The sequence below is a fragment of the Sycon ciliatum genome, chromosome 10, assembly GCF_964019385.1.
Source record: "Sycon ciliatum chromosome 10, ocSycCili1.1, whole genome shotgun sequence".
Taxonomy (NCBI): Eukaryota; Metazoa; Porifera; class Calcarea; order Leucosolenida; family Sycettidae; genus Sycon; species Sycon ciliatum.
This window is the reverse complement of record NC_088652.1, coordinates 1,793,752-1,806,607: the sequence shown is the minus strand read 5'-3', so window position 1 is coordinate 1,806,607 and position 12,856 is coordinate 1,793,752. Positions and strand designations below refer to the sequence as shown.

The 12,856-nt window shown below is 48.2% G+C and overlaps 1 protein-coding gene across 1 annotated transcript in view; it reads left to right on the top strand.

Annotated features, from left to right (window-relative positions):
- Positions 1-3,873, top strand: part of LOC135826215 (mucin-3B-like) — a gene marked incomplete at its 5' end in the record, with an annotated part of 10,873 nt that extends 7,000 nt beyond the window's left edge. The window contains one exon of the mRNA XM_065338846.1: positions 1,921-3,873. Within this exon, the coding sequence (XP_065194918.1) occupies positions 1,921-3,679 (1,759 nt within the window). The remainder of the gene's footprint in view (positions 1-1,920) is intronic.
- Positions 3,874-12,856: the final 8,983 nt, after the last annotated feature.

The window sequence follows — 12,856 nt, the reverse complement described above, 5'->3', positions numbered from 1 at the left end:
CTGATAGATGTGGTAAAGGCTATGTACAAATGCTTGTAAACACGATAGCGAGAATGGACTCGGATGGAGAGCCAAGGATAAATTTATAGAAACGAAAACAGACAGAGGAACTACAAGTTACGCTATAATGTCCACTAACACCACCAGTTACTAAACAATAAGTGTGGTGTACAGGCGCGTGCCCCGTATGGGTTCCTGGGTGCCTGGAACCCCCCTTCTTTTCGCTCAAAATGCAGGATTTTGCTTCATTTTTTGAAAAATTTCCCGCGGGAGGTCCCCCGGAAACCCCCCCCCCCTTGAAGGGCACCAGCGCACGCGCCTGGTGTATGCACACCACAGACCCAGTGATGCATACTGTGTAGTGTACATCTTGATTACACGTAGGTGGCGCCTTGCAGACTGCGCAGCCATAGTGTAGGTTCATGATATTTTATTTGTGATCTTTTGTGTTCTTGGTTTTCATGTTTTTGCTGTAAGTCAGTTCGATACCAAGTAAACTCAAGTCCGGTTGTGTTGTCGTGTGCTCATGTTTTGCCGTTGGGTAGAAACTTAACAATAAGCTCATGCGATAACATTGCACGACACTGACCGACGCTCACCTTCCCCTCCTATGTTATCATAACCTTAGAACCTTCCAAGTTGGAAGGCTGTTGGAGTGCGCATCCAAGATGTGCTAGAGCTGTTAGCCAGTTAGTTGTAGAACGGCAGCACCGTCGGTCAGTGTCGTGCAATGTTATCGCATGAGCTGATTGTTTAGTAACTGGTGGTGTTAGTGGACATTATAGCGTAAATTGTAGTTCCTTGGTCCTTTTTCTTTTCTATAAACATGATAGCAATCTTATTTTGACAAAGCGTAGAAGAAGAATAAGAAGTGTGAGATTAAGAGTTACGTAAAATACTGCGAGAGCGCCCCACCATCTCGTCCTTTCGTGGTCGTCGTGTTGTGGAGATGGTCTCTTGTCTGTAGGTCATACGACACGAACCTTGTACATTATACACATACTGCACGTTGTGCAGTCAATCTGTACCTTCAGGCGGACACGAGCTCCACACAAAAACCTGCCGAGCGTGCCCTTAGTACACTATGGCTCTCACACCGTACAAACTTCGTTGCACTCTGCCGTATACGGATTTCCTTTCCCTGGCTGTAGAATCAAGGTGGGGCACTCTCGCGAGACGGGGCACTCTTGTGGTACTTTGCGGTATAAGCGTAATGCAACAACGTGTTCTTTCTGTTTTATGCAACACAGAAAGAGCACCATCATTCTCTTTTTCACTGGTTTGAGGGAAAGACGCAAATGGGAAAAGTCTGAAGGAAAAATTGACTGTCCCCACCAGGACTCGGACCCTCGCTTGAGGCCAGCGATGCTCTAACCACTGAGCTATGGTGTAGTCGTCATCCCAGCAGAGACCGTTCGACATTTTCTTCAGACTTCGTAACTCACACTTCACGTACAAACTAGCACGCGGGGAGCCCCAAAACATAAAATACTCATTGGTTTGAGGGAAAGACGCAAACGGGGAAAGTCTGAACTCTTTTTATCACTAATACTTGTCTCTTGTCTCCGCTTATAAGCTATTTCACAATATAAAGTGTCAGCGAGATCTTCTCAGGAATAGGAAGCACAGAAGTCCATCAAACTCTTTTCATGTGTTTTCGGCCTTCACATTTGGATTGCCCGCAGATTGTTCTCTCGTTGTGTGTGTGCGTGTGTGTGTGTGTGTGCGCGCGTGCGCGTGTGCATGTGTGTGTGTGTGCATGCGTGCGTGCGTGTGTGTGTGCGTGTTCGTGTTCGTGTGTGTGCATGGTACATGTGTGTGTGTGTATGTGTGTGTGTGTGTGTGTGTGTGTGTGCGTGTGTGTGTGTGTGCGTACGTGCGTGCGTGTGTGTGTGTATGTTCTTCGTTGCGCACATACAGCGGCTCAAGGGATCTGATCACCGAGGGTCTAGTTCTTGACGTGGATGACGATACCTACTCGCATCTGTCAGCGAGCAGGTCGACGTCCCGAATGGAAATGGTGACTTCAGAGGTCTGGAACTACGAGACCACCTGTCCGCGCCATCCGGAGGCATCCAAAAGCGACAGCATCGGGCTGGGGGAGCGCCCGCCGGTGAGCTCTGACCAGATGAGCTTTGCATGGGGCAACGAGCTCTCCAGCTTTGGCTGGGCAAACGGAGCCGTACAGGACGACGACAACGAGGATGGGGCGTCTATCTACACGGAGACATATCAAGCGCTGGCCGACAGCGAACTATACGGGCAAGCAGGCGAAGCGGGGAATTCTCCGGGGAACGCCCCAGAGCTACCGGAGAGGCCCAGGAAGAAGACGGGTTCCTACAGGAACATGAAGAACAATCAGATTTATGTTTCTAACAAGGCCAAGGCCAAGGCGCCGCTTAGCGTCTCTACAAGTGCCGGGTACAAGACACCGCTTAGTATCTCTAAAAGTCTCCGGTCCAAGATGCCGGTTAGCCTCTCTAAAAGTGCAGGGTCCAAGACACCGCTTAGTGTCTCGAAAAGTGTCAGGTCCAAGGCGCCGGTTAGCGTGTCGAAAAGTGGCGGATGGGACGGCGAGTCCGCCATGTACGAGGACACCTTTGCAGTCAGGAATGGTATGAGTCCGAGAACCAGCGGCTGGGAGAACATCAGTGCGTATGAGAACAGTGCGGTGGTCGCCGTGACAACTGCGGCTACCACTACGGCAACCAAGAGCATGACGCAGAGGAGCAGCTGGGACAGCATGGCCGACTACGACGACACGGCCAGGGTGCCGTGCTCCATGGCCTGCTCCATCGCCTGCTCGCGCAGCACCAGCTGGGACAGCACGGCGGACTACGAGGACACGGTGGCGCCCAGGGCGTCGGGCCGCAGGAGCATGTGCTGGGATAGCATAGCGGAATACGACGACACACTCTCTGCCCATATCGCGCACATTGCCACCGCTAACGCCGGTCTGAAGAGCACAGGTCCGATAAACACTGGTTGGGATGGCGACATCGAATACGAAAGTACAGTCGAGGTCAGAACCATTGATCCCAAAAGCACCGATCCTAAAAGCTTCACTTGGGAGGCCGACATCGAATATGAAGGGACGGTTGAGGTCAAAACTGATGCCGATAGTATAACCGCTGTTCCTAAAAGCACCGGTCCTAAGAGCTTCGGTTGGGAGAGCGGCATCGAACATGAGGGAACATTCGAGGTCAAAACCACCAGTCCTTTACCCCCTGGTCCCAGAAACACCGGTCCAAAGAGCTTTGGTTGGGAGAGCAACGTTGGATACGATGGTACAGTCGAGGCTAGCCCTGCTGGTCCTAAAAGCAACAGCTGGGACAGTGCCACCGAATACGATGACACGGCCACCACTAAGCCCGCCGCCACACACACTAGAAGCTGCAGTTGGGATAGCACTGCCGAATACGACGACACAGTAGCAGCAGCGGCCAAGCTGAGAGCCGGCCCTAGAGCGAGCGGCTGGGAAAGCATCATGGAATACGAGGATACCGTGGCCCCGAGCCATGGCAGCAACGTCGACGATGTAATATACACAGATGCCACGAGTCTGCAGGAGACCATACGCGACGCGTTCATGAGCTGCAATGCCGACGCTGAACTGTACGAAGATTTGGGAGAGCAGCCGGAGGACGGGCAAGCAAGCATGTACGACTCCTATGTATAGAACAAGAGACGCCAGTCATGCCGAGAAAGCTAGATTTATTATTGATATGCCTTCCCTCTACATCGAGCCAGACCTCCGTTTATGGAATCGGATTGGATCGGGGCATTCTTATGCGCCCATTCCGGAGCAAACTGGAAATTCATGTCTGTATTCTCTGTGTCCGAAGTTCAGTTGATACAATTCTCGTCACCCCCCCCCCCCCCCTCCTAAGATGACAACAGGAGGCGCTGTGTCCGATTTTTCAACTGTCGTAGATATTCGTGAACAAGTGTATACTGAGTGCGAGTACACACATACGTGTGTGTGCGTGTGTGCGTGTGTGTGCGTGTGTGTGTGTGCTTGTGTGTGTGTATGTGTGTGTGTGTGTGTGCACCCACGTGTGTGTGTGTGTGTGTGTATGTGTGTGTGTGTGTGTGTGTGTGTGTGTGCGTGCGTGTGTGTGTGTGTGTGTGTGTGTGTGTGTGTGTGTGTGTGTGTGTGTGTGTGTGTGTGTGTGTGTGTGTGTGTGTGTGTGTGTGTATCAGTAATCACCCTGTGGGACCAGGGTTTACATTATGCCCATTGTCTGGAAAACAAGTCGCCCACACTAACTCTTTAAACACACCTGACGGAAGTTTTCCATTTGGAATGTTTTTATTATCTTTGTTATTATCACTATGCATATATGCACATGCGTTTCTGCCATTTAGCGATCTTTCATAGATCCTCACCTTGTCTTCTTTACTTCCCCGCCATCTCTCTTGGTTTTCCCCAATGGTTCTTCAGGGAGGATCTACATGAACTTTGAGCGGCTCCTCTTTTGTTCCCATAGCGGGCACTTAGAAAGCTTTCAACTTTGCAACTTGCAACCGTGACTGTGGAAACCGTCCTGCCACTTGATTCTGCTTCTTGCGTGCATGCAAGAGTGTGCGATTGTAATATATTTTTGCGTGCGCCTAACGTCTGCAGAGAGCTCGCTGTGCCGATTTCTTTTTTTCTTCTCCTTTCATCCCGGCTGCTTGGCCATTGGTTTGGCCTGCGGATACTGCGTGGCCTCATCCCATTGGGCTTCGGCCACAAGTCTTGCATTTCAATAACAGAAATGCTCTTTTGGCTATTATCGATATCGCTTATACCGATATTCTCTTTTATTTTTTGTTGGCACCTGCAACCTGTTAACACGAGATCGAGAGTTCGGTTTTACTAGATTTTTGGAGCATTTGTAAAATTGTAATATTCATGCTGTACTATAGGTATAGGTGTTGTTCATTCCCTGATTTTGAGAACTATCCAATCTCTCTTTTTCTTCCCCTTACTTAGCAATTTGCTAGCTTTGTGCTCGTGTGTGTGTGTGGGGGGGGGGGGGTGTGCTCGTGTGTGTGCTTGTGTGTGTTTATGTTTATATGTGTGTGTGTGTGTGTGTGTGTGTGTGTGTGTGTGTGTGTGTGTGTGTGTGTGTGTGTGTGTGTGTGTGTGTGTGTGTGTGTGTGTGTGTGTGTGTGTGTGTGTGTGTGTGTGTGTGTGTGTGTGTGTGTGTGTGTGTGTGTGTGTGTGTGTGTGTGTGTGTGTGTGTGTGTGTGTGTGTGTGTGTGTGTGTGTGTGTGTGTGTGTGTGTGTGTGTGTGTGTGTGTGTGTGTGTGTGTGTGTGTGTGTGTGTGTGTGTGTGTGTGTGTGTGTGTGTGTGTGTGTGTGTGTGTGTGTGTGTGTGTGTGTGTGTGTGTGTGTGTGTGTGTGTGTGTGTGTGTGTGTGTGTGTGTGTGTGTGTGTGTGTGTGTGTGTGTGTGTGTGTGTGTGTGTGTGTGTGTGTGTGTGTGTGTGTGTGTGTGTGTGTGTGTGTGTGTGTGTGTGTGTGTGTGTGTGTGTGTGTGTGTGTGTGTGTGTGTGTGTGTGTGTGTGTGTGTGTGTGTGTGTGTGTGTGTGTGTGTGTGTGTGTGTGTGTGTGTGTGTGTGTGTGTGTGTGTGTGTGTGTGTGTGTGTGTGTGTGTGTGTGTGTGTGTGTGTGTGTGTGTGTGTGTGTGTGTGTGTGTGTGTGTGTGTGTGTGTGTGTGTGTGTGTGTGTGTGTGTGTGTGTGTGTGTGTGTGTGTGTGTGTGTGTGTGTGTGTGTGTGTGTGTGTGTGTGTGTGTGTGTGTGTGTGTGTGTGTGTGTGTGTGTGTGTGTGTGTGTGTGTGTGTGTGTGTGTGTGTGTGTGTGTGTGTGTGTGTGTGTGTGTGTGTGTGTGTGTGTGTGTGTGTGTGCGTACGTGTGTGTGTGTGTGTGTGCGTGCGTGCGTGCGTGTGTGTGCGTGTGCACAGGTTTCTTTTTTCGAACATGGTACAATGTCGTGCAACTTGTTCGCTATCATCGCTTCTGCGATGGGCAAGAGAAGACATTGATTGAGAAACGGAGCAAAGTTTGCATGACAACCTGCCATTGTTTGTTAACAATTATAGTCGAGTGTTTAAATCAATCGTTAGTACTATAGTCCTACCTCAAACCTGAAAGAGAGGGGCCGGGGGCGGGGGGGGGGGGGGGCACTTATAATCAGCCCCTTTGATACATGTGAGCGACATGACAAACACTAATTATAGTAATGGGGAAGGGAGGAGGAAACAATCACAAGTGAAAGAAGTCACCGAAGGTACCTGAATAGTGACTGTTACAGATAGAGCTGCCGGAAAAAGAACCCCTCTAGTCTAGTCTTGAAAAACCGATGCATGACATTGCATCGCTGACGGTTTCGGGCGCTGATTCCCGGTATGATAGTTGATACAAGTAACAGTGAAAGCACAGTGCTGATTGCCGGTATGATAGTTGATACAAGTAACAGTGAAAGCACAGTGCTGATTCCCGGTATGATAGTTGATACAAGTAACAGTGAAAGCACAGTGCTGATTCCCGGTATGATAGTTGATACAAGTAACAGTGAAAGCACAGTGCCGGCGGGCATGTACATGTACTTGGAGTTGAAACTTAGATCCGTTTCCGATCTTTTCTAATAACCAGTTTGAGTAAAAGATCTGGATACCTCCTGCCTATCTTGTGTGACGATTGCCTCCCGACCTAGCAAGTGACATGAAGGTAAAAATAGACTTCTAACTGCTTAGCTCGACAGCAGCAGTACAGTAGATCTACCTGGCAGCGGTAGTTTTCGTTTCTCAAATTTAAATAATTAATAGCCATTTTAGCCAGTTAGGTGCTTACTGCTGGCACTGAGAGTGTGAGTGAGAGATGCAATGCACTGAATGCAGTCAATGCACCCAATGCCGCCGACTTGACGCATGTCTAGTGCACTAACTGAACTAACTACTTCGCTTGCCCACCGCTACTCACTGGGTTCCCAGCAGGGAGTCGTAAAATACCGGGTATTTACGACTCCCTGGTTCCCAGTTTAAAAGTCGTTGACGCCTGTTGGGAATTCCCTAGTAAAACAAGCAATGCTTAACTCGGATACTGAGCCAATAATAATAATAGACATATAAGTGCAATACTTCTGAAGTAGAAGAGAACACAAGCCATGGGAACGAGTTATACTTTCTCCTCTCCGACTTTACTTCGGTCCTGAACCTTCCAAGGGAAGGCTGTTGGTTTGCGCACTGGAAATACAATGTGTATGTTGGAGCTAGGCATCAGGTCGTTGAATGTCTCAGAAGCCTGTCGGTTTTTGTGCCCTATTATCAGGTTTAATCGCACTTCCTGACCGCTTATTATCGGGTTTACAGCTGCGGGCAGTTGCTTCCTAACTCGTTCCCATGTGTTCTCTTCTATCTTTATTATACAATCATGTAAAACAAGTACGGGTATTAATAAACAGCCCGTATAACTTTTTAAGTGATACCATTGTAATCGTCCATTTCTCGCTTGGAGTTGGACTCTCTTTCTCACAGAATGATAATACCGGTAATTATTATTATTATTATGAAATGACCCAAAGGCAATGTGCCTATCGACTCGAGGGGTTCATTGGATTGAAAGAACAGTTATGTTTACGTACGGAAAGCCGGATCTAAACCAGTTGTGTTTTAGTGTAAACCTCTCGCCACTCCGGAGACATATTTTCCACACCTGTGTACTATTATTAATCATTGAATATTATCTTCCGATCATACCCTGGTTTCTCATCATTGTGTTGCTTTTGCCCGTAAAAGAAGCTGTTCACATAATTAACATTATGTTTACGTCCTTTTCAATGTCAGTGTCCTCTGAGCTGAGTCCTCTGACTCCTCTCCATCTGGCAGATGGCATCTGCCGACGCATGGTTGCCCAGCACGGCAGCAGTGGCGGAAGACCAGACTACGCGCCGTTACAGTGTTGGGAAGCGAGCGCTGTTCTCTCAAGACCGGACATGTCAAAAAAGAAAAAGAACAGAATGTTTGATTGTCGGTCGTCGTCAGGGCAGGAAAGAAACTTGGGGAATCAGCACAAGAGCAAATCACTCCCAAGGCCGCCAGTCTCATTGCCAATGCAAATCTCACCGCTTGCACCCACCAGCCACCCGGGTGGAAGAGAGTCAAGAAAATGTGCCACATCAATTGTCCTCACACCGCTATACCTGATATACAAGGAGTCGATACCTTAGCGGTTACCGACCCTGAGAAAGCGAACATCTTCTGTCAACAGTTCGCCAAGAATAGTCAAGCTACACCGTCGTCGGATGCAGATCATCGTGATCTCGCCATGCCTTCTTCTTCGGAAACATTTGCCATCCGCCCTCTGTCTATCGTGGAAGTATTCAAGGCACTGTCGACCCTAAGTGTGCGAAAGTCTACAGCTGGCAGTCTTCCTAACAGGATCCTACGAGAGACAGCAGAAGTGCTCGCCCAATCCCTCACTGCTCTCTTTAACCGCTGCACCACTTACCGATCCCAACCCCTAGAGTGGAAAGTTGCAATCGTTACCCCAATTTACAAGGGTAAGGGAAGTCGCAATGACCCTGCTAACTACCGGCCGATATCTCTGCTGAATGGTGTGGCAAAATGCTACGAAGCGTTAATCAGCCGCCAGGTGTACGCGTTTGTAGCGAAACACAAACTACTGTCGCCGAAACAGTTCGGGTTTCGCCACCACCGAAGCACGGTTGACCAACTTGTGCATATCACATCAACTGTCAGCTCTGCATTTGATAACCAGGCCCAGTGTGATGCCGTCTTTCTCGATTTCTCGAAGGCTTTTGATCGTACCAGCCATCGCCTCCTAGCCTCATGTCTGTCCGGTTGGTGTGCACCTGACTCATTCGCGTGGCTGATGGACTTCCTGGAAGGCCGATCGATGTCTGTGCGGGTCGGAACCTCCTTATCAACCCATATGTCGCTCACCGCTGGTGTGCCACAAGGCTCCCACCTAGGCCCTCTATTATTCAACCTTTCTATCAACTCCCTTCCCAGCATTCCCCAATCCAGCGATCTGACTCTGTTTGCGGATGATTCCAACATGGTCTGCGTTTCTCCGCCTACTGTCGTACCCGCCGCGCACACTGCCTCCCTGCAACTAGACCTTGATAGATGTGTGAACTGGTCCCATAAAGCTGAAGCAGTTTTCAATGCTAACAAATGTGTCCATGTTCCCTTTTGCAGACCTAAATCAAACCCACCTGATCCCAGGACCGTCACCATGGCCGGTACGTTACTGACCCAGCCCTCTTCCCACCGCCATCTGGGCATCATCCTCACTCCTTCACTCAATCTGTCCCCCCATATTCAACACATTACCAGCAAATTTCGAGGTCGGGTTTTTCTTTTAAACCACATGTCCAACTTCCTTCCTTTTCCTGCTGTGAATCTTTTGTATAAATGTTATGTTCGTCCCCTCCTTGAATATGCTGTTCCCGTTTGGATGTTTTCCGTTTCAGCCACCATGTCCACAACCCCTGATAAACTGCAGGCTACTGCTGCTAGAGCATACTTAAATAGTAAACTCAAGCGTCGGCCTGACTGGACGACTTCCAAAGAAGACCTCAATGTTCTGTCCTCTTGGGAATCGTTAGCATGGCGACGGCAGATTCTTGGCCTTGTCTATTTCCACCATGTATTCTCCCAATACCCCTCCTTGTTGTCTCACTTCCAGCTACCCTCTTCCCAAAGCAGTCGTCACCCTTCATCCATAATTCTTCCTAAAGCTGGCACCTTCTTTCGTAAATCAACCCTTTTTTCTTTGAGTGTTGCCTGGAATAAACTTCCTGAAGATATTCGTTCACTCTCTACAACAGCGAAATTTAGTATTGCTGTTCGTCGGTATCATTCGCAATCTATGTTTTCTTTGAAAGGTATTCCTGACTTTTGTGTCTAGGCTAACCACATCTATGATAGTTTCAATAGTTTGTGTATATGTCAGTTATAGTAGTCCGCAATGCTGCTTTTCTAATTCTCATGATGATTAGCATGCAATGTACTACCCGAAGTACTGAATTTACTTCTTCTGCACTCTATATTCTAATGTATCTTCTACCTCTTCTCCCTTACGAACATACTTTCTCATTTTCCATACTTATATAGGAGACTCCCTTCGATAGGCATCTATTTGCCTCTGGAGGATCCGTGAAATAAAAATCAATCAATCAAAAACCCTACTCACAGGCTAGTTGTAGGCTAGCTGTGCTCGAGCTCGACACATCGTACAGAGTAGAGATGCTATCAATGCAATGCTTGTTACAAAAATTGTAGTTAGGCCACCCAGAATTAATTCGTTGTTCCCCGACCGTCTTTTTTCACGATCACCCGACCGCGAAATGTTTTTTTTGATTGTGCATGCAAATGTACGTACATGACTATGCTATGCACACGCAACCCTAAAAATTAATAATAATAGCAGTCCAGACGTCGATCTGAGTCAGAAGCAGCCAAATGACAGGCTGCAGCGCTTGGTGACGACGTTGTATTCTCCGATCCGCGATCGGTCCTGAAACAACATCAGCTCCGCCACCGCGTCGCTCATTGACAGAGGTTTTGGTGAGAGCTGCTCGTCAGACTCGTTTGTTAGCGAGGTCAAGATCTGGTCCTGGAGCTAGCTGGGGTCCTAGGGGTCTTTTTCTTTTCTTTTATTCCACGATGGCGTGACGCCAATAAGGATGATTAATAAGTGCGATAGAACTGGTACTAGCCAGAAACAGCTAGATGGAAATTAACCGGGAGGCAAGAAGCAATGGATCATGAAAAACAAGCGGGGGCAGTAACGTTAGCAGGGGTGATCGAGATAGTTTTAAAAGTACACGTTCGAGATATCAGAAACCAGGGGGATGCGCGGAGCAGGAACAGGTACCGCTCAAAAGAAAACTGGATGCATTGTTGTTGTTGTTGATTTTTATTTTACTTCGCAAGGCCAAACGGGCAATGGTGCCCAATTCTATGGAAGCGAATTTCAAAAAGGAGAGAGCTACGGGGGGGGGGAGAGAGAGAGAGAGAGAGAGAGAGAGAGAGAGAGAGAGAGAGAGAGAGAGAGAGAGAGAGAGAGAGAGAGAGAGAGAGAGAGAGAGAGAGAGAGAGAGAGAGAGAGAGAGAGAGAGAGAGAGAGAGAGAGAGAGAGAGAGAGAGAGAGAGAGAGAGAGAGAGAGAGAGAGAGAGAGAGAGAGAGAGAGAGAGAGAGAGAGAGATGCATTGTTTCGGAAAGAATTTCTCTGCAGCCCTAGAGTGCCTGGACAAGGTTTCCTCTCTTTGTGCTCAATCTCAGTCATATGAAGTCTAGACAGATGGTAGTGTCACTGATGAGGGTACAGGAGGAAGTGGCTATCTTGTCATCAAAGTCACTGATGGCCAACGCTCTTAAGTGTGCAGTGGAAGCGATCCTGCAGGCGTGGTAGCAACTTCCTTCACCGCCGAGGTAACTGCAGCAGTGGCTGGTCTCTCTGCGGCAGGAGATCTACTTACGGCTGGCTTCACCAACACAGATGATCAACCCTCGCTGCCAGACCTCATCCTCGTTACGGACAGTCGTTCGTTGACTGATTCTGTTGCCGGCGATCCGTACCGTATGAGCCCAGATACGATTCCTGTGTTTGAGGCTATCAGTATCAAGAGCATTAGCCAGCTTGTTAGCAGCATCCACCTTGTTTGGGTTAGCAGTCACTGTGGCTTATTCCTCAATGACAAAGTAGATCGCCTGGCTGCGGCTGGTACCCAGGCCCCCCAGGGTCACGTCGGTCTTCCAGTGCAAGCCATAAAGACTGCAGTCCGCAAGGCAACACGGTACCCGCCCCCACTGCTCGACACCAAGAAGCTCGGTGACCGTCGGACACGGAAAGCGTCCTGCAAGCTGAACCAGCTGATGACCGGCCACTGTAGTCTTCTGAATGGCTACCTCCACCGCATTGGAGCTGCAGACTCGCTCACTGTGTCTTCCTGGCGTCGTCGAGGATGCAATGCACTTCCTTTTCGACTGGCCAGGAAGAGCACAAAGCCGTCACTCTGCAGCTCTTCAGTCGTCTTCATCCGTCAGTCAAGCTGTAGCCGACTCTCCCTACAATGTTGCACGACTCTTGCAGTTGGAGAAACTGTTATGAAGTTTCGAACACAGACTTGAAACACAATACATGTACATGTACATGTACATGATGAATTGCTTCTACTATTATGTGAACTCTCATTACACTGATATGCAGTATTACCTTCCACATAGTCATTAGTCTAGCATGGCGTCATAATATTTATCTCAATTCAGTGTTCTCCGAAGAATAAAAAAATTATATATATAATATTATATGGCGCGAATGGCATGCAGTAACCAAAATAAAAAAATACATGTACGAGGATTTCGAGTAAAATAATTTTTCGTCGCGTGTAGAGTCAAGTCAGTCGAGTTGATGAAGTTTTTTCTTGCCGTAGTTGACAGCTGGGTTGTTGTAGTTTCTCCTCGTGTCGGTGCCTTGTTGATAGCCTTTGCTTGTGAGGCATTTCAACGAGTTTTGTGGTACTATGTCGCATGATAATTTTGAATTTAGAGTAAAATAAGAAGTACTGGACGAATCGTTGGCTTCCCCATGTGCACTCCACTTCAGACGCTGTATAGTCTTGGACCTGTTGGCTGGAAGTGTGAAGAGGCCAACTGCAGTCCACCAATAGCAAACATAACAAAAATGGTGCAGTATAGGATGCCTTTTGACGCTATTTTACTTTCATGTCCAGAATTCCATACACTGAAATTTAGGCCAACACATTGCCTGTCGAAAACGTCCTGCTATAAAGTCTCTGGGATCACAGCATGAGCAATTGTCACATATTTGGAAAGATGA